Source organism: Pogona vitticeps, chromosome 2 (assembly GCF_051106095.1).
Source record: "Pogona vitticeps strain Pit_001003342236 chromosome 2, PviZW2.1, whole genome shotgun sequence".
Taxonomy (NCBI): Eukaryota; Metazoa; Chordata; class Lepidosauria; order Squamata; family Agamidae; genus Pogona; species Pogona vitticeps.
In genome coordinates, this window is record NC_135784.1 from 300,663,272 (window position 1) to 300,685,069 (window position 21,798).

General features: G+C 45.7%; 1 protein-coding gene across 2 annotated transcripts in view; it reads right to left on the reverse strand.

The window, feature by feature from the left end:
* DCC (DCC netrin 1 receptor) overlaps positions 1 to 20,118 on the reverse strand; it is a 1,127,120-nt gene extending 1,107,002 nt beyond the window's left edge. For both annotated transcript variants that reach the window (XM_078384133.1, XM_072992925.2), the window contains exon 1: positions 19,268 to 20,118. In XM_078384133.1, coding sequence (XP_078240259.1) covers positions 19,268 to 19,358 — 91 coding nt within the window. In that variant the 5' untranslated portion in view covers positions 19,359 to 20,118. The remainder of the gene's footprint in view (positions 1 to 19,267) is intronic.
* Positions 20,119 to 21,798: the final 1,680 nt, after the last annotated feature.

Here is a 21,798-nt window from a genome sequence, read left to right on the forward strand (position 1 = left end):
TTTTTTTCACTCTTAGTTTACATGCAGTGATCATGCCCTGCAGAGGAGAGCCTTCCTAATTCAGATCCCTTTAACCCACTCTCCTGTTTCTAATGGTGACCAGTTAGATGTTGCTAAGAAATCTGTAAAGCTTTTAACTCTTCGCTCACCCACCAGAATAAGCATCTTGGCTTTGTGAAAGCAGCTGTACCAGCATTAAGGAGATTATTAACCTCACAGTCGGGGAGATTCAGTGAATGTCAGCTGTCTTCCATTTTATCCTTTCTGTAGGGACCATGTTAGGTCCCAACATTATGCTACTAAAGTCTTACTTATATCTTGATTTGCAGGCATAATTGAATTGTACCATATTAATAAAAGTTCCATTAATTCAGCAGCGGTGCTCCTGCACTTGTGAGTGTGAGAAGATGCTCCACCCACCCAGTCACATGGGAAAAAGCCAGGGATTGTTTTAATGCTTAAAACCAGCACTCCCCATCCCCCTCGGTCTGAAATCCTCCACCACCCCTCGCTTAAATGTGTATGCTGGCTTACAGCCACACCAATCCCTTGGCAGGCATGCTTTCTTTCATATTGTCTTGGGAACCAAAAATATATACATTACCTCCACCACGCATTGAAATTAACACACTCTGTTGTCATTTTTCATGAAACTATTTAAAACTTTTTAAGTGTCATTTTCTGCAAATTCTTAAAACGTCACTGTGTGGATCTCAGAAAAACGGAAAGGTTTTTTTCCATGATCTGTAAAGTAAAATGGAAAAGGGCTCTGAGACTGTTCTCCTTTGTTGCTATAATCGTTTCCTCCATTTCTAGAGTCGAGTGCGGAGTGGCAAATACTAGGCAGCCACAATGGCATCACATATAAAGAAGAAGCGGGCAGCGATGGGGACTCGAGTCACAGGACTTGCTGACAAGTTGGATTTAACTTGGGTTTTTGTTTTGTTCGTTGTGACTCGGAACCCACCCCTCCCTTTTTTTCTGGGGAAAAAAAGCTAGTTTTTCATAGGAACCTGGACTGGGAGTTTGGCATTCAGATCTTGGTACCAAAGACTCAACCTTGGACTTCGGACCCAGACTTAAAGACTTGCCAACATTCCTGGAAGTATGCATCTGTTTTTGAGAGCCAGGGTGGGGCCATGCAGTGGTCCCCAGCCTTTTCCAAACCACAGACTGGTTGGGGGGGGCTCTGTGCATGGGGGGTGGGGAACCCTCCCCATGCAAGACGCACTTGCAGGCGGGTGGGCCGCATGCTTGCACATGCATGGGTGGGTACGACGTGCTCATGGGTGGGCGGGGCACATTTGTGCACATGTGCAGATGGGTGGGACATGCATGGGTGGACGAGGCATCTTGACAGAGGTGTAGCATTTCTAGGGTACACCAGGGGGCGCTATTTGTAGACAAAACTTCCCTGCGATGAACACAGCAGACCACTTGTAGTGTTGTCAGAAGTATAACTTGTATTATTTACAGTAATTTTCATATATACACAGCTTTACTCTTGGTCATACAGTCCTTGGTCATACACAGCAGTCCAGCAGTTACAATGGATAAATCACAGGTACAGTCCTTTGGTAAATAGTCCAGAGTTTGTTACCAGTTTGATCAACCCTGAAGCCACAAGTTCCTCTCCCAGTAAGCACGGAGATAGGCTTCTCTCAGGGTCTTCTCCAGCAACAGCAATTCTTCCAATACAGCAATTTTCTTCAGCACTCTGACACAGCATATATCACCAACAACCAACCCCACAACCAACAAAGTGTGAATGCTAGCTCTCCTAGCTTTATTCTAGGTTTCACCAATCATGTTGGTCTTTACTCAGCTGTATTCATCAGCTCAGCTGTATTGCCTTTAGTTACACATCTCTTTGTAGCTCTGATTCTGATATTACTTATAGAACTGCATTCAACAATTTCTTCAGGTTGCCAAAACCTGTCACATCTGTGCGTGCAGGTGGGTGGGCCATGCGGGTGAGTGGGCATGCATGGGGGGAATGCATGGGGGGGGCAGGAGATCTGTCTCTGCAGCCCAGTCCTGCCAAGGCCATAGCCTGGTACTAGGCTGTGGACCGGAGGTTGGGGACCCATGGTGTATTGTATAGAGGATCTGACTGGGACTTTAGAGACCTGAGTTCCAATCCTCACTTGGTCAGGAAATTAACTAGGGAGTGGCAATGGGAAAAAAACCACTCCTTGGCCTTGAAAACTCTAGGAGGGTCACCATAACTTAGAAGTAACTTGACAGAATGTAACAACAACCTGTTTCAGTTTGTTCATCCCCAAAGGTATGAAGAAGTATATATATAAAAACAAAGACAGAAGCCCAACTTTGCACTTGTGCACCGAGGTTCACACGGAAATACTTTGAAAAGCCCCTGTGCAGACTTTTGTTTGCAGACGAGGAGAAGAGGAAGCAGAAGACACTGAAAAACGAAGGCTTGGAAGAAATGGATCAGGCTTGGTCTGTGCCTTAGAGGATTCCCAACCCTCACTTCTCCGGTGAGCATCCCTTTTGCTGGAACCCCCTGCCTGAGAAGAGGGGAACGTGTAGGTACAGGTTAAGCAGATGACATTAGATGGAGTCTAAGACTTCCAGAGGACTCTACTCAGAAAGAGCCAATGGGCAGGAACCCCAAGAGCAGCCTCCGACGCATGTATGTTTGGTGATGGAGCGGAGTCTTGATGTAGTAGAGGCCTTGGTTTTAAATGATCAGCTCTTGTCTATTCTCAGCAGGAACAGCATGGGCTGGACTAAGATGACCTGAAGATCTGGGCAGACTCACATGGGTACGGGAGATATTTCAGATTACTGAAATAGTAATATGTAGGGTGCTTTGTACACTGAACTGTGTACATGCTGGGCATTATAATTTCATTTCAAAGGAGTTGCTTCTGTCTAAAAGAACCATAGAATAATGGAGTTGGAAGGGGCCTAGAAGGCATGAAGTCCATCCCCCTACTCAGTGCAGGGGATCCAAATAAAAGTATAACAGACTGATGGTTGTCTCATTTTTTTCTTAAATCCTTCCAGTACTGGAGAGCTCACTGACTCCCTAGGTAATTGGTTCCATTGTCATACTGCTCTAACAGTCAGGAAGTTTGTTTCAACTGAAATCTGGCTTCCCATAACTTGACCCAATATTATATGTCCTGTACTCTGCAATGATTGAGAACAGATCCTTCTCCTCTTCTGTATGACTACAATTCAAGTCTTTGAAAAGCGCTATTATATTTAGTCTCCTTTTCTCCAAGCTAAACATGTCAATTTTTTTTTAGTCTTTTGTCATAGGACTCGGTTTCCACTGCCTAGACCATCTTTGTTGCCCTCCTCTGAACTTGTTCCAAGTTTGTTGGCTTCCTTCTTAAAGAGCAGAAGAAACACAGTAGTCAAGATGAGGCCTAACCAGTGCCAAAGAGAGGCAATCTAGTACTACAGTATTATCCTGGTCCTTCAATATCCTTGGATGCAGTTCGTTCAGCACTGAGGATTTGAACTCGTTCAGCGGAATAAAGTATTCCTTTACTGTTTCTTTATTAATCTCAAGCTGCAAGCCTGTCCCCTCCACTTGCACTTTATGTCTTTCCAAGGGGCCTTTTCTACCAAGCAGAGATCTTGAGCATCATCAAAGAGAGGAAAGTGAGAGATGAGTAGGCAGGCTGGCTGGCTCAAGAACAAAAGGAGGGGCCTTGTATTAGCAGCAGCAGAGACATGAAGAAGGAGAGAGGGTGTCCAGAATGCGGCTTCGGAGAGCCTCCAAAGGGGGTGGGGTGGGGAAGGTAGAGGCAGGTGCCCATTTTCATAAAAGGAAAGAGGAGGTCTAGCTCCCCCTTTGCCACCCACCCTCAGCAACAGCAAGGCAGCCACTATCAGCTTTGCCTAGACCCAACTCTTTCCCCTCCGTGCAGCCCCTACTGAGGAATGTGTGAAGCCACCCACCCCACCCCAAGCATGCTAGGAAGAGGGGGCAGTGCCCCACTCCCCTGCCTCACTGACCCCTCAAGGCATGTGGAGGAAAGCACCAATGGGGAGGGAAAGTGATCCAGCATAGGCCTGGCTGCCTTTCTTGACTGGCTTTTGTCTGCCCACCCCCCCCCCCACCAAACGAATACTTCCTGCCTCTTTGTGGCTTCCCTCAGAGGGCTGTCGGTGCTCTGCACCCACTTGCGCTGGCTGGCTGGTGGAGCCTCTGCTGTCTCCTTCTTGCTGTTGCTCCCCTCTCTTATCCCTCTTTCGCAGCTCACTTGATAAGGGGAAAGTTAGAAGCCTTGGTGGCATAGGGAACCTCAAGAGCCCCTGAACAAACAAAAGGACAGCTGTGGATGATGGGTGCAGCAGCTTCAGCAACAGGGGGCCTCTATCCTCCGCTCGCGACTGGGGCCAGAATAAACAGGCTGAACCCAGCCCTGCTTGCAGCCCTAGGACGTCCACCCATCCCAGTACAGTCGGACCCTCCTGTCTGCAAGATCAGTATCTGCTGATTTACTTCTCCGCTACATGAAAATACTAAATAAGCCCCACCAGAAATATATATTTCCAAAGTGTATTCACCAGAACTGGCCCCTAGAGGGAGCCAGAGACTATGCAATGTATAGTGTTCTATACTTCTCTGTTTTCCATCATGGGGAGGCTTGGAACCGACCCCCCCCCCCATAGATACTGTGGTCCTACTGTATCGCCCAACCTACCCACAACTGGGATTTCAGCTGGGGTACCTCCCTTGCCCTGGCTGGCAATACCAGCCAATCAGCAGTCTTGCATGCAAATATAACACAAGGTCATATGGGAGGAGGGAGCCTTGCACCAAACTAACTTTCATGTTTGTTTGCATTGCTCAGCAATAAGATGGATTTGTCTTCCTGCAGATCCAAGAAACCCTTCCTCTCTCTTGCTCCACATGTTTTTATTGTTCTTTCTTTGTTCGTCCCATCTTTTTTCAAGATGCCTGTAGGGAATGCTGTAGGCTAAGCCGGTCTGCAGCGTGGAGATTTCTCAAGCCACGTGGGGCTTTGAAATCCACCTCTTGCTACCTTTTAAGCTTTCCTTTTCCTCAAAAAAAAAAAAAAAAAAACACCCTCTGATCCTCTATGAAGCCTGCTGAATAGTGAGTAAAATACTTCCCCGCTTTTTCTACCTAGAAGTGGCCTCCTGAGTGGGGAAAGGGGTGTCCCTAAATGGTGACTCTAATTAGCTGGGCTTTTCTTGCACATTTAAAGGGAATCAAGCAAATTCCTACCACTCTGAGTAGGCAGCGCCACCTGGGACTGAAGATGGGCCTTCCGCCGACAGAGAGCAGGAGCTCTCCCCTGAGCTATGGGGCCTCGGTCTCCTGGCAACCATCAAAGTGGAAGCGCTGCCATGGCGGCAAGGTCAGGGTGGCCAACGACTCAAACATCATGGGTTCCCAGTGGGGTGGAGGTTAAACCGACCACCGACAGGGACACGTGCAGGATGCTGCACGGCAAGCTCCGCCCCTCCAGACTGTGGGACCTGCGCGCTTCTCAGAGAAGGTCAGGGTCAGAACCCAAAGAGAATCACAGGACACTAGGGCTGGAAGGGACCTTGAGGGCCATGAGGACTGGCTCCTCAGCTGCCAAAGCTGGAAGCCCACAACTAAAGCCTTCCTGGCAAGGGGCCACCTAACCTCTGTTTTAAAACCTTCAAGGAAAGTGAGTCCACCCCACCCCAAGCCCATCTGTTTTCAACCTTGGACTCTTTCTGAAGCCCTACCAGCTAAGAGCATGAGGGTCCTGGGGATACAGGAAGGTGAAAGCCGATGAGCCGCTATCTTTTCTGGGATGAGCTGGGATGGGTTGGGTTGTCACCTGGTGGAAGGAAGAAGATGAGCCTGGTGTTCTTTAAGGCTATTCTAACAGACAGCTCTATATGTTACCATAAAATGATCCGAGCACAAAAACTGTTTACTGGGGGGGGAAACCCAACACTCCAATAAATACAAATTCAATTTCCCCTTTTTGCAATCTTGGTGATTATTTGTAACCATTGCAGGCAACGTGTGGCTTTATGGAAAGGAAGGAAGGAAGGAAGGAAGGAAGGAAGGAAGGAAGGAAGGAAGGAAGGAAGGAAGGAAGGAAGGAAGGAAGGAAGGAAGGAAGGAAGGAAAAGAAAGAAAGAAAGAAAGAAAGAAAGAAAGAAAGAAAGAAAGAAAGAAAGAAAGAAAGAAAGAAAGAAAGAAAGAAAGAAAGAAAGAAAGAAAAGAAAAAGAGATTTCCACATTGACAGGTTTCCTTTAAAAGCCCTTTCCGTTTGTCAACTAGTTGTATTTTATTTTAAAAAAGAACTTTGGGCAGTCACTTAACGCAGTCTTTTGTTCCCCGATTTTCATTTTTTTTTCTAAAGAAAATAATAAATAGCAGCACATATTGACATCCCCATTGCTAAATGTTTCCTATCAGTAGAGACAGTGGCAGGCATTTAATTGTGTGATTTATTGTGTTTCTTCACAACCGTACCTTCCTTTATGGCTCGTACATCTATATTCTGATTATCCCACTATTACAGTAAGCTTACCGATCAAGTCCCAAAATGACAAATACCCTTAAAAAGAAAACATTCCAATAGGCTGGCTGTTATCCATTCCGTTATCTCATTCGAAAATAATATACTGCGCTTTATCAGTATCTTTGTAATGGAAATGGAAAGCTATGATGTACACTCCCGCACCAATGACTGTCAAAGGTGCGGAACACATTCAGTATTCTTTTTTCTCTCTTTCCCCCCCTTTTTCAGTCTCTAAAAGCAAGGTTTACCCAAGATGTTTCACTCTCTGAGGCAGAATAGCAAATGACCCATCCAAATTCAGCAGAGCTTAGAATGCGGATGGGTAATGGTGGCTTTCTAGAGGTGCTGGACAATAATTCCCATCAACCTTGGCCAGCATAATCACTTTGGTGAAATGTGGCTTGGTAGGAGTTGCAGTCTGGTTCCTCTGGTTTTGGAGGGGCAAAGAATTGGCTCTGGATTTTCATCTAAATTTTAAATGATGCTGAATCCTACTCTCAAAACAGGGTCAACCCCATGAAGAACATAGAACTCGGGCCGAAATCCTCTTATATGTTGCTGCAATGGAATAATGGCATTGGCGTTAACAGATTGCTCCAACAAAAGAGATCCAGGGTTGTCACATTGCACGCGAGTTGGGCACAGCCCAAAATTGAAGCAGGGACTCTTTCAAGCCCATTTGCCACAAAAGTTCACATCATTCTCAGTGCACTCATAGCCATGCAGCAGGATACTGGCCATAGAACTGAGGCCATAGAATTCTTCCCAAGTTCCATTTGAAACAAAGATTGGCTTGCTTTTCGCTTACTGAGTCCAGTGTGGGCAAAATGCAGCTCTGGAGGCCATCTGTGTCCTAACGCTGTTTTGGTCTCTCTCTCTCTCTCTCTCTCTCTCTCTCTCTCTGTGTGTGTGTGTGTGTGTGTGCGCGTGCGTGTGTGTGTGTGTGCGCGCGCACGCGCGCGCGCACGCACGCGCGCATCACCACTCTTGGAATCTCCAGGAACTGTGATTTACCTTGTAAATGGGTTCTAAAATATCCATTATTTTCAAAATCAGAAGTGTTGGGGGAACATTTTAAGTTCCTGAAACTCCAAAGTTGCTGACCTCTGCTGATTCTGCAGATTCCCATGCAGAATCATATTTCTTTAACCTGGGAAACCATGTGCAGCACCTTACTACTTCACATATCTAATTCTATGACAAAGGGTGGGAAAGAAAGGAAGGGGAGACAGGGAAAGTTTTTTTTAGAAAGAAAGAAAGAAAGAAAGAAAGAAAGAAAGAAAGAAAGAAAGAAAGAAAGAAAGAAAGAAAGAAAGAAAGAAAGAAAGAAAGAAAGAGAGCTTTGTTGTTCCTGAAAAGTCTCCAGGTCCCATTCACCTTTTAAATATATTGTGTGATACACACACCCAATCCTATTTGACAGAATACAATATGTATGTTTGTATGTCTTTTAGAATTGGCAGGCTTATCATGCAGTCCTATGTAACTTCGGTCAGAAGCACTGCAGGCTGGTAGATCCAATGTCAGTGGGGCACTGAATCCTTTCCAGGTTTTAGTGCAGATCCTACCAGAGCTATCCAAGATGCTAAATGTTGTCCTTGAAATAAGTTCGGCACCTCTGAGAGTCTGGAGTAAAGGCTGGAGTGGACTCATCAGATCACTGCCATTGCAGCCACCACCTTCGCCTGCTCAGAAGTAAAAGCCTCATTGTGTTTCATAAGGCTTACTCTCAGGTAAGGCTGCATAGGATTGGGATCTTATTGCACAACTTCATGCACACACAACTAAGAGAGAAAGAAAACAAAATAAAACTAGAGACCCGCATCATGCAAGCTGGATGCTCCAGTCCTAATAGTTCCCATCAGGGTAGTCAGATCTCAGGATCAAGTCTGAAGTCTCAGGGGATTCTTCCCAAGGTCTTCAGGCAAGAAGACAAATCCCAGGACAGGTCATGTTGAAGGAGGAGAAAGCAGATGTGTCAGTGTGCAATGGCTTTATAGACTGGCCCTGCATCTGCACCCATTCATTCCAACGAAGGCTGACTTCCTCAGGGCAAATGTTTCTGTATGTCTCTTGTTGCAGAACTTCAGCATGCCAACAAACAGTAAGGATGGACAGCAGAGTGGGGTTGGTTCCCGTCCTGCAACTTGGAGTAAGATGGAGAGTAGAGTCTTATGTGCCTGTTTCAGCAGCCAGCTGTCCCAGAAGGAGTTCTAGCCCTCAAGCCTTGATAGTCTCCTCTCTCACACATCACAAGGCTCTGCTCCTGTGACATCGCAAGGCCCCATCTTCTGCTCTTAGGTCCTGGACTGAGCGGATGTAGCTGACTTAGCAATCTCGTTCCTGTTATGTAGAATCAGTTTAGCCAAATGGTGGCCACAAGTCAAGACATTATCAGGTTAAACAGACTGATGCTAAAGAAATAACACAGCACCGAAATAGACACAGGGATGGAAATACACCATGGGATGACACGCTTCTCCCAACCTAGCCTAAGATCCCAGATGTTGAGAGATTGGTTCAGACAGCCAGATACTTCCTGTGGGGAAAAAACCCAGTGATGGTTCACCACAGATGATACTGGTCAGCAGGAAATGGATTGCAGACAACATTTTTTTGGGGGGCGGAGGTAGGGATTGTATGATGCCACCAGAACGTTGCAGCCAGATGTTGCAATTGGTTGATTTCTGTACATAAAAATAAAGTCCTGCCTCCTGTATCCATTCAATCAAGCATATCTATGATATCAAGTTTACATGCTGGCTGGGAAAGTCTGTACTCCAAAAGAGTATATTTTCCAAGTTACTGTTCTGGTAATTTTCTGCCTCATCTCCTGACAGCTCTGCCCATTGGGCAGCCAACTTTGGTCATAGACAACTTTGAGGGATGGGATTTTCAGATTTCTTGTACTACAGATTCGTCATTCCACATTGTGGGAGTTCTACCTGACTTACAGTCACTTAACTATGGTTCACCTGGAAGAAAAAGCCTAAATTGCAAGGTTTTTAGGCTGAGCTAGGCCTAGCCCTGCCTAGCCAAGAGAAAGCTCTTAGCTAGCATGAGGACAGAAACAGGAAGCGTTGGTGGAGCTAAGTCTAACTAAGCCTCAAAGTCTTCTAGTTTGGGCCTTTTCTTACAGGTAATCCACATTTCAACGGCTGTAAGGCATGTCTAAGTACTCAATGTGGTGTGATGGATACAGTGATGCTGGAGAACAGGGTTCGAATCCCCACTTGGCCATGGAAACTTATTGGGGGAGGAATATCTGTCTTGTCTTGAAAGCCACATTGGCGTAGCTACAAGTCAGCTCCACCTCACAGCACACAACTAAGCTATGTATAAGTCAGTAGAACTTCCAGCAAGGGGAATTACAGGGGTTGTTGGCCAAGAAATAGGAAAATCCTATCCCTGACAAGTACTCCTACCTTTTCAGGCCATGGATGGTTTCAATCTTAGCCAAACGTCTTCTTTTATAGAACCTGGAGTGAAAGCAGCCTACACCCTTACGCAGCTCAACCGTTCAGTATCAGAAGCTTCACTGCCACGAGCTCAAGACAATATAGGCAAATCACCTCTAGCTTTTCTCTTACTTCCCAAGTGCAATGTTGACTCGTCCCTGACATATCAGCACAAAATGCTGCAATTATGTAATTAGTGAAGTACACATAGACACACAGAGAGAAGTGTTTGAACAGGCTTGTAATCTTTCTTTTCAGCATAACAAATTAGCCTGCCTAACAGAACAACTGGCAAAAAATTAAAAATGTTGAACTGGATTCTGACCTCCCTTTTATTTACATCGGAAGCCATGTCAACAGATTATGGTTGATATACGGAGCTGTGAAGCAGGAGAAACTGGGAGCAGAATATGACCCAAATTGTTTCTGGTTTTATCCACGGGAGAAATGAAAGCAGCTCAGCGATCCACCTCGGGGATTATTTTAATAGAGCCAAGTGATTCTTGTTTATTTGTTGACTTCAGTTAATTAATTGGGAACATCTCTGTGGAGCTATTTTATTATTATTTTATTCAGGCAAAGCAAAGATTTCCCGATCTGTGCATCAGTATTTTTTTCAACAAAAATGTAATTTTCTAGATTGGATAATCTACTGTAACACATACGTACGCAGAGCAAATGTAGGTGTTTTGTTTCACATCTGCTTTGCATTTTCTTAGCAGGAACTCAAAACTAAATTCCACTCAGACTGATACAAGTGGGGGTGGGGGAATAATTCCTTTTTCTTATTGGGAGCTGCATACATATATTTGTTTGTTTGTTTTAAATCACATACATCAAAATCGTCCTAAAATCACCCAATAGTTGACTGGATGATTGTAAAGTCTAGAAGCAAGATGGTACCCAGTGGTTGAACTTCAACAGGGAAGACCTGAGTTCAGATCTTGACTGAGCTATGATGGTCTTCGTTTATTTGGCATTGGATGAGTCCCTATGGTTCCCAACAGAAGAGAGATTAGATTATTTAAATTGGATTAGTGCAGAAGAAGCTAAATTACTTCCCTCAGAACCTAAACAGACCCTGTCATCAGCCTCCATGCCTTCTCCCAGAGCAAAGTATTTAATTACAAATAATGAGTTACTCATAATTAGTTCCTTTTCCAAAGTAATAAAGGTATAAAGATAACAGCTGCTTTTACTGTATAACTGTAATTCCTAATTACTTTTATAGACAGAGATGTGGCTGTACCAAAAGCTGGAGAAGGAACATCACACAGTTCAAATCCTGGCCCATACTGTGCCTCACATTCTGTTGTGGGTATTGTGCAAGCTACCCACAACAGTGCAACAAGGCAAGAGTGAGGTGGATGAGTGTACAGTATATTTTATACCAGAGGTCTGCAGTCCATAACAATCAGGTATTTTTAAAGCAGTAACTAAAGGAGGTACCTATTTTAATTGTTTCTGAGAACTAGAAAAGCAGATAGCTTTTAAAACTTTTAATTATACTGTTAACTTACTGATGTTTATGTGTGTGGATCTGAAACATTAGCCAATTACTAGCCCTGACTCCCACCAGCTCCCCCAGTAGGAAATGGAGCACAGTTTTGGCAATGTAAACACATCTAGGTGTTGTTATTTTTTAAATGAGACTAGTATAATCCCAGCTGAGGTTCAAACAAGAACGATTACAGGGTGCTCTAAAATGTGCATATTGTCACAAAAACACAACATGTATTTCTTCCACCGACAATTACTAAAGCTGTGTGTTAATGTGCGTCAAGGCAATTATTTAGGTACATCAATTATTCCACTACAGTTTTACACAATGGTTGAAATCCCCTTGTGCAACTCCATGATCGTAGATGCTGATGACATCATCACAGACATGTAAGTTCACCTTTAAAGTTTCTCATTTCCACCCCCACCCCAAGTTCTGAGGCTCCTTAGGATCCCACTCAACTGGGGAAAACTTTGGGAGTTTCAGAATGAGGGAGGAGCCTTTAATATTTGAAAATTGCACCGCTGGTCCTGCAGCTGTGGTCGGGATCAGCAGTGGATGCATTTCAGATATTAAAGCCAAAGGCTTCCCCAGGTGGAAAAGGATCCATAAGGAGTCTTGGAACTTGGGAAGGAGGATAGGAAACTTTAAATAAATGACTATCTTGGGTGGTCAAGGACATAATCGGCACTTGTGACCACATGGTTCCACCAACATGATTCCAGCCAGTAATTATTATATAAGAAGATCTTCACAGAGTGTTTGGAAATTCATGCAGGCAGTTCATTTCCAGCAAAAACGGCAACCAAGAAAACAATTTTATTGGACTTAGCCATATGTGCACATTTACTTAATGAGCCTTACAATCGGCTTCTTCCCACTCTAAGTACACTTTGGAAAATCGCATGCAACACTCTTTTCTTAATGCAAAAGAAGTAGCTACAGGGGGAAAGGGAGTGTGATGCAGGCCGTGTGTCTTCTATGCAGTGAGAGTGAGCAGAATGTTCTACAACACCCCAGCAAATATGGAGCCTGTTCATCGTCCCACACGCCTCCAGTAAAAATATGTATGTAGCATGTAATCACTGAGAGAGTGTCTGGAGTTGTCACCATTACCTGCATCAATGTGACAACAGTGCCCACAATTCTGGAGCTGTAGTCCAAAACAGTCCACCTCCCATGAGGCTAGTTTAGAAAACGGCTCCTCGCAGCCACTGGAATAAATCAAGAACACCTCTAGATGTTCAGCATTTTGACAAACACATTTAAATTCACATTTTCTTCTTTCTCTTCTTCTTTCAGCACTGAGAAGACAGTGACCTTCCCTCCCCATTTACAGATGGCCCCATTCACGCTTAGACAGCAGTCACAGCGATCTGGTTCCCATATAGTTCAGGTGTCATCTGATCTGACAAGCCTGATCATCAAAAGATCAGCGAGATGGCTAAAGTGCCGTCAGATAAATGCATGGTGTTGGACAGAATCATTCTGAAAGATCATCAAAGTAAAGTACAATTTATTGAAGATGGCTTATCATCAGCAGAGCTTGTCATCTTCCAATTATGCTCTTGGGGGATAAAAACGATAATCTTGGTAGCGATGAGAGACACCAAAACTAGCTCTGTAAACAATTGTCACTGAGTAACATAAATGGAAATCTCGGTCATGAGACATAGCCAAACACACAGTTCCTATGTCAGCTGAATCATGGGACACAGCGACAACAGGAACAGAGTCTGGTCCACTCTGCATAACAAAAGAAACAATGTTAGTTCTGCAAAGTCACCCTCATGTTCTTCCACCCACCCTTGCCCCCCAATAGGTACGAACAGAGAGCCAACTGAAATGTATAAACCTTTGTCATATAACTACTCACACACAGGAAAAAGATCCATTCACACAAACAGGTGAGATGAAAAAGTACTTGTGGAGGATCCAATAGCAACAAACCTTCTTTGCCTCCAAACCAGGTTCCTCTGTTTTCCCCACACCTGTTTCTTTACATTGTAAGGAGCCATTCATGCAACTGCTTGTTGTAGGAATGACATCTCATCTGCTTTGACCATTACCTGATCTTTGAGATCAGTTTATAATCAAATGAATACATAAGGTGGGATGTCTGTAGGAAAACTCTGGCATAGAACATAAGAAGGCTTTTTGAAGATTGCAAGCACTCTTCTAAGCTATTCCAGTCACACAAGTTAATGAGGAGCAGATGGATTTGGGACTTCATTGCTCCCAAGGTTGGGAGCTTCTGTGGGTTTCCTCCAGTTCCCCAGAAGTCTCCAAAAACATGGCTTGGAAACTTTCACACAACACCATCTGAGTCGTGCTTGTTGTCCAGAACTTGGACAAATAGTAGACTTGAATTAAAAGCAGACGTTCCTCATGCAGAGATTCTTCATTTACATTCCAAGCCAGCTTTCCATAACCTGGTGACCCCCAAATGTGTAAACTAAAAGTCACATCATCTCCCTGGACACCGAAGGTCATGAGGTTTGGGAGAAGCAGTTCCAAGTGAGAACAGAACTTACCGAGGAACCCACATATATTCTGTAATACATCTAAGCATCACAAGTTGCTCATATTTGAGCAACTTGTAAGGTTTGCTCAGGTCATGTTGGATCTCTGCAACATCATTACTCAGTATGACCTAAAGGAAGTAAAACTGAAAAGATGGTTAGATGGCTAGGACATACATTTCATAGCTCTGTTTTGAAGCATCGCTGAGCTGCCAACTACCGGAGGTATCAACTGCTGGTCCTTTGCCTAGCATTGATACAACAGCAGAGCAGTTACCAATAACCTAGCAAGGCTGGGTAGCAGAATCAATCCCCATCCAGTATGGGTTGCAGGCTAGGACAAAGTCAACATCGGGATTCTGACCTTACGGAGCAGAGGCTTGCCAATCATTAAGGAACTTCACGGCCATAATTAAGGGTGACCTGCCACCCAACACATTCCAACTCGGGTTAGCTTAGACTCTCCCAAATTCTCAAACTTGTCTCTTCTCTTTCCCTTTGCATCTCCACCTCCACTGCTTCTTCCCAGTGCTTCTTCCACCTCTGGCGCTACAGCTGCTTCTTCAGCCTCATTTATCCAGAATGGATCAGTGAGGAGGAACACAAGTGAATGGTTCCCTGCCCAACCAGGTTTTTTGAACTGCCAAACTCCGAAGTCCTCTCAGAGCCCAGTATCGTTTGTTGGCTGTCATGGGAAATTGCCTTCATCACCAGAGACCTTGGAAAAATGACTTTTTGGATTACAAACTCCCAGAATGCCATGGCAGAAACCCATGTTTCCCTGGTCTGCACTGAACAGGGAATTTCCTAGGAGGGCCCATTGAAAACACTTAGCCCTCAGAAATCCTCAGAGCTCAGTCGATAGAAAATAGCTACCTCCAAACAACACTGGTGGATCTCTAGAAGAAGGGTGGATGGCGATAGCGGTGAACCTTTTGCCGCTCTTGGCCCATTGAACCTGAACTGGCCATCTCACTTCGTCTAATGGCAGGGCTGGCACTGAATATTACTGAGAAGGATAGTAAGCAAAGACTTTACACAGTATGATTAGATTGTTACACATGATGCGGAAAACTACAGAAACTAAAATACAGTGGAAACTCTAGAACATTATTGTGAGGCAGCACTAGGACTTGGTCAGATTTGATGAGCAGCTGTTCATCACAAGAAAACTATTGTACTTCCTAACAGGCTAGTTTAGAAAAATATCTATTACAGAACCAAAAGCATTCCAGCCATGAGATGGTTGGGTGGATGGATGGATATTCTACATTCTCTTGTACTGACCGGAGGCTGGTTTCCTCTCTTGATAACATGAAAGTAATTGATCTGCCAAAGAGTCATCATGGATCCAGCAACACAAATGGAGGCAATTCACACATGCAGTTGTGAGTCATTGAGTGCTAAGTTGCCAAGGGAGGAGAATACTGAGTGATAGAAACACATGTGTGAATTAGCCATCACTGGTTACATTCGCATCATGAGAAACAGGGTTTATCAGTTTGACGTCTTGCTCGGTTGAAACTCCCACTGGTTTCCCAGTAGATGTTGTCTAATGTCTGTGGAATGGAATGCCACGCAGGAGAAGTATCGCTTTCTTGATTGCTATGCGCTGACTATCGTCTCAGTCCAAAACACAAGCACTGAAATTAAAAACTGGAGCACTAAAGTCCTATTAGAGGCAGACGGCCCTGTTAACAAAAGCAAGGCAGGGCTGAATACTAATAAATAAGCTACAGTACAGATCATAATGATAACCATGGAAGTAGAACACATAAGTGTTCTGTTCCTTCCCCCCCACACACACTCCAGCTTTTGTGTTTAATGACAAAGGGACTGTCTAGATATTGTTTGTGCAGCATGTTTTGAGTACCAATAAGCCAGACACAACTTGAAACAGACTTATGGGATTTTGTAAAGGCTTTGGGACTAGGATCTTCAATGTGACTTTATTTATCCATCCGACTTGTATGCCGCCCGCACTCTGCAAGAGTTTTTTAAAACTTTCCAGTTTCACAGATGGAAGATATTGACTGCCACTATAATAATCCCCTTCGCCTATCACTTCTGCTGCCTCTCAGAGACCCCCCCCCCTCCCCAAATCCAGTCTGAACCTGGATGCAGGTCAGAATGGCCCTATTCCCATGACATACCAGCTCTTTCCAAGAAATGGGAGACACAGGTGGCTTTTGGTGGGGAGAGGGGACAGGAACTCCATGTGGACATACTGCCTGGGGATTGTGGGTGTTGTGATCCCATACACTGTTGTTTCAACATTGTGTCCTTGCACATCATGGTGTCGTGCGGAAATGATCCTATTCTCTTTGCCTCCGCAACTTTTTGGCCAGAATGCTAAGCCTAGGACAAGTTGCATCCAATGTGTGGTGCCATCGTCACTCTGTGGGCAATACCGCGGCATGTGGCATGAATGCAATGACAGGTCACTGTTGATTTATACTGCACCACTTGCTGAGAATATGATTGCTATCTTGCCCAGACTCTGGGAGGTTCTTCTGAGAAGCAGTTTCATCCCCCCCCCTCCTTGACTTTGCACCACAATCTGGGAAAGTAAGAGGAAAGCATGGGGGTGGGAAGGTCCAGTTGCCCATTTTCCTTCCACTTCAGACAAAAGAGTCCTTCACGATCCCTCCCCACTGTATCCCAAAAACTGCAACCTCATCGTGTTGCACGCATGATCACATGCCAGGATGAAGTGCCATCCACAGAAGCTTGGATCTCGTTTCTGTAACTAATTGGGGATTGACAAACATGCCTTTCTCAACCGCAGAACACACTCCTTTTGATTTAGGATCCTGCACACCTCCATCTCACATGCACGCGCACATACACGTGCATTCACACACATACACACACAAGCCTGAGCCAAGAAACGAAGGCGTCCTTCCTTCGTGGGTGACTTTTCGGTGTGGATTTTGCACAGAATCCATATTTCAGCACCTTGAAACAATAAGAAATGCAAACTGCAGGAAGACCGTGTAGAAGGACAAAATAACATCTCTTGCTCTCACACATCATCATTGAGCCACGTTTATTTTCATAAAGAAAGTTGCAAAGGGAGAGAGAGAGAAAAACGTATGCCTCCCAAGCCGCACACATGCTTTAGTTGGAAAGCAAGAAAGGACAAAAGCTTCATTCTGTTGCAGCTCCCTAAGCTCTTTGTTACCCATCAACAAAGTCTTTAAATGCCCTGCTGAATGGGAGTTCCGCCAGCAGGCTACTTGGCCTTATTAAGGGCACCTCCTACTGGCCCTTTCATGGAGCGAAATCTTGCTTTCCTCCCGATCAGTCCCCTGCTAGGAGCCTGAAGAGAGAAAATAGCTGCTAAAAGAGAGAGGGAAAGGAGGAGGGGCAGACATTGGGGGGGGGGAGAGAGAATGGGCCCAGGCCAACAACTGCAAGCCACTGGAATGGTCCCCAAAGCAGAGCAGGAAACAAGCATCTTTTGCATGTGCACACGTGCGCACACATGCACACACAAACGAAAACATCATTTGCCTACAGGTGAAATGCGGAGGAGGGGGAAACTTCACCCAACTCTCCAATTTCCCTCCCCCACAAAACATCCTCTGTCTAGCTTGGAGCTCAAGGCAAACCATGCAGCTAAAAGGGATGTGCCACAAAAGCAGAGAAAGATTTTGTAGTGAGTGTTGGGGAACAAAACATACAGCCCCAAAGAAGCCAAGCAACTGAAAGCAAAAATATACCTCCTGAGTCCACAGTGAAAGGGGCCGGCAACCTGTAAGGACATTCCCTTCCCAATGTTGAGCACCACCACACCTTGAACACATTCCCACAAAAATGCCCAATGCCATCCACGTACACAGACACAGGTGTACACATACACACACCCATTTTGCCCGCCGTTGACCAAGAAGCCTGGAAAGTCAACCATTTCTCAACAAAGGGGACGGCTGACGCGTCTCCATCCGCCACCCTCTCAGCAGAAAATTTAAGAGAGACATCTGTTCACGAGTCCATGCTGGCCACCTCCAGCCACCACATTGCGTCCATTCACACAGGGGCCCAAAGAAACAAACCTCTGTGTGCTTCTTAAAAAGAGCTGCTTCTTAGGGGGTTTCCTGTAAAGTCTTGGACAATCGACACAGCCTTTCTCTTTCAGGGTGCCTAAAGCATGCGATTAGGAAAGGTCTTGGATTTACAGGCAGACAAACGAGGTTAGTATAGGTAAACTTTCTATTCTGCGTAGATAGACAATATTGCATTTTTCTTTTCTTTTCCAAAGCACTGCCTGCATGTGGCAATGCAAAAGCATGGATGGAGGGGGAGGGAGGGAGGGAGGGAGCAGCATCCAGCAGGCATTGTTCATCCGTGGCTTGCATGACACTTCCAAGGCATGGCTGGTGGCTTTTGCGAGACTCATTCTGAGAGTGCCCATTGCTGAAATGTGGCTGCTGATCATTCAAGCCGAACTCGAACACGGCTGGATCCATCTATAGCTCTCCAGCATCGCCAGACACAAACACACAACCCGCCCACGCCGGATTGCCAACCAAGGATAGCACCACTTTCCCCTCAATACTTCCTGGGAAACCTCCCATTTCATTTCAGGACCGGCTCCTTCATCCCCCAACAATCCTTGGCCTTTACAAATACACAAACACACGCAGAGCACGGAACAAGACTGCATCCGTCCCCTTTCATTCCCTTTGCCCCTCTCCGTCCAGCACCCCAGACCGCTTTGGCATTTTTTAAAAAATTAGAAATTAACATTGCGCTCGATAAAGAGCCAAAGAGAGGCGTGCCCCCGAGAATATCAATCACACAGAGTTGGGAAACGCGCACCGGCATTTGCCATTCTGCAAAAAAAACCGTATAGCCAGGTGCGTGTGCTTATATTTGACACAAGGAACAAGCAAGCATCCAGTCTCTCCTCTCCATCTCCCAAATCTCAGCAGCAGCAGGGCTACGAAGCCCAGAGGAAATCCACGCCGCCGGGAGCCTTCCATGAACCTTTTTTTTTTCTCCATGTATCTAGGCTTTCCCCCTCGACTCAATTCTGCTCTGCAAACCGAGGCGGGCGGGTCTTGAAGGAGTTCCCGATCATCGCTCTCACCAACTCTGCCGGCAGGAGAAAGGCCAGCGCAGGAGAGGTGGGGGAAATCAACAAACTGTAGCACAGATCTCGGAAATGGGGTTCTGCTTCGTTATTTCCAGTCCAATATATATATATTGAGAGAGAGAGGAAGAGTAGGGGGGGAAGAAAAAGCCCACAAATGACTTACCCCTGACTTCCAGATCCAGAGAGAGGAGAGAGATCCCAAAGAGCAGAAAAGCCAGCTTCGGTACCCAGGCACATCCAAGACTATTCTCCATATTTCAAAACACACCTACGGATATTGAGGTCCGGAGCAGACAGACGAACAATCCCCACACTCGGTAACACACGGCCACGGCAGTCTCCTCCCTTTTTGCCGGCAGGGGAAGTGTGTGGGGGGGTGTCCCTTAGTTCTCTCCCCCACGGACAAGGCGAGCGGGTTGGAGGGTGCTGGCTTTTTTAAAAAAAAATTAAAACACACACACACGCACAGGCACGCGCGCGCACACACACACGCACGAAAAGTTACATTCAATTCTCCAAGCCAGGAAAGGTCAAGGAAAAAAGTAACTCAAGGAAAAAGGCGAGAGGCAGGAAAAGGGCTTCCCTCCCGTTGGAAACCATCCATCGGAAACAAAAAGAGCGTCATAAATCCAGGCGAAGCGAAAAGAACGGGAAAGAGAGATAATAATTATAATAATAATGAAAATTTAAAAGCAAAGCCCGGGGCAGCAAAAGAATAAGGGAGGTTCCATCTCCGCTCCTGGACGAAGTCAAATAAAATCGGCACGCTGGCGATCCTCTAAAACGGCTGGGGGAAGGATTTCTCCCCTTTCTTGCTTGGCAGATGTTCCTTGGGGGGGGGAGAGAGAGAGAGAGGCGGGGAGAAGACGGCGATCGCGGGTAGCGGGGGGGGGGACGATGGAGGGAAGAAGGATGCGAAGGTTGCACTTGTTACTGGTGCTTGTCCACCAGCAGTATGTGAGAGGAAAGAGTTAGAGAGCGGCCACGTCCATTGATCCGGAGGAGTGAAGGGCTGGGGAGGAAAACGCGGAGCGCGGAGGCGCACCGACTGGATCCGGGAAGGAAAAGATGCTGCTGCGAGAGCGGGCGGGCGGCTGAGCTTTCAGCAGCTGCATTTGCCGAGCTGCCTGGGCGATGAATGAGCAGGGATGCCCTCTGTAGGCGAAGCGTGGGAAGTCCCTTTTCTCAATGGACCACATGAACCCAGGCAATACTTTTCTCCTTCCCTTTCTTTTCCTCTTCTCAGATGGGCCGGGGTGGTAAACTTGCGCATGAAAAAACACCTGCTTTTCTTTTTCTTGCTCCCTCTTTTTTTTTCCTTTACACTCTTGAGGATTTTTCATGGGCAGCAAGAGACGTTTGGACCCGAGGCATTTAAGGGATTTTAGTTTTTTTGTTTGACCCCTCCTCTCTCCTTGGTGTTAAGTCATGTCTGACTCTTCATGACCCCATGGACCAGGGCACGCCAGGCCCTCCTGTCTTCCACTGCCTCCCGGAGTTGGGTCAAATTCATGTCGGTAGCTTCAGTGACACTGTCCAATCATCTCGTCCTCTGCCGTCCCCTTCTCCTCTTGCCTTCACACTTTCCCAACATCAGGGTCTTGTCCAGGGAGTCTTCTCTTCTCATGAGATCGCCAAAGTACTGTCCTTCCAGTGATACAGTATTTGAGGAACTCAACCACAAACTTTCCTTGTGCAAAGCACCTACTCTACAACCAAGCTTCTTTAAATTTGTGCTTGTTGTTTAGTCATTAAGTTGTGTCTGACTCTTCGTGACCCCATGGACCACAGCATGCCAGGCCCTCCTGTCTTCCACCGCCTCCCAGAGTTTGGTCAGATTCATGTTGGTAGCTTCAATGACACTGTCCAACCATCTCATCCTCTGTCGTCCCCTTCTCCTCTTGCCCTCACACTTTCCCAACATCAGGGTCTTTTCCAGGGAGTCTTCTCTTCTCATGAGATGGCCAAAGTACTGGAGCCTCAGCTTCAGGATCTGTCCTTCCAGTGAGCACTCAGGGTTGATTTCCTTCAGAATGGATAGGTTTGTTCTCCTTGCAGTCCTGGGGATTCTCAAGAGCCTCCTCCAGCACCACAATTCAAAAGCATCAATTCTTCAGCGGTCAGCCTTCTTTATGGTCCAGCTCTCACTTCTCACTCTCCTCTCTCCTATACCACCTAAATAGCTCAGTGGCTTAGGGCTCTGGTTGCGGAGCCAGACAGTGGGAGTTCGATTCCCCTCTGAGCCTCCTTGACAAGGACTGGACCCCAGGATCCAGGGGGTCTCTTCCAGCTCTGCAATTCTAAGACAATTCTTAAAATGACTAGAGGCAGCTTGCAGAATTTAAAAACAAACAATATAAAAGCTAAAAACAACAAATTATTACAATATTAATGAAGGAACATATTCTGAGATAAAAGCACTGTTGAAAACATTAAAAACAACAGTAGTAGAATAGTACCTTTAAGACTCCCCCCCCCTTTTTTTTAGATCCATGTGTCCATATGATAAAAGAGGTTATACCTAGGGTTCCATATGATAAGTGGTGTATTTTAGGGGCCGCAATGCTATTGGTTGGTTAGAGTTTGCAAAATTTGCTTTTCTGGACTACAGATCCCAACATCCTCTAGAAAGCATGGCAGCAATTGGTGGGGCCACAGTCAAAAGTGGAAAGTGCAGTAGTGCAATGGCACTAA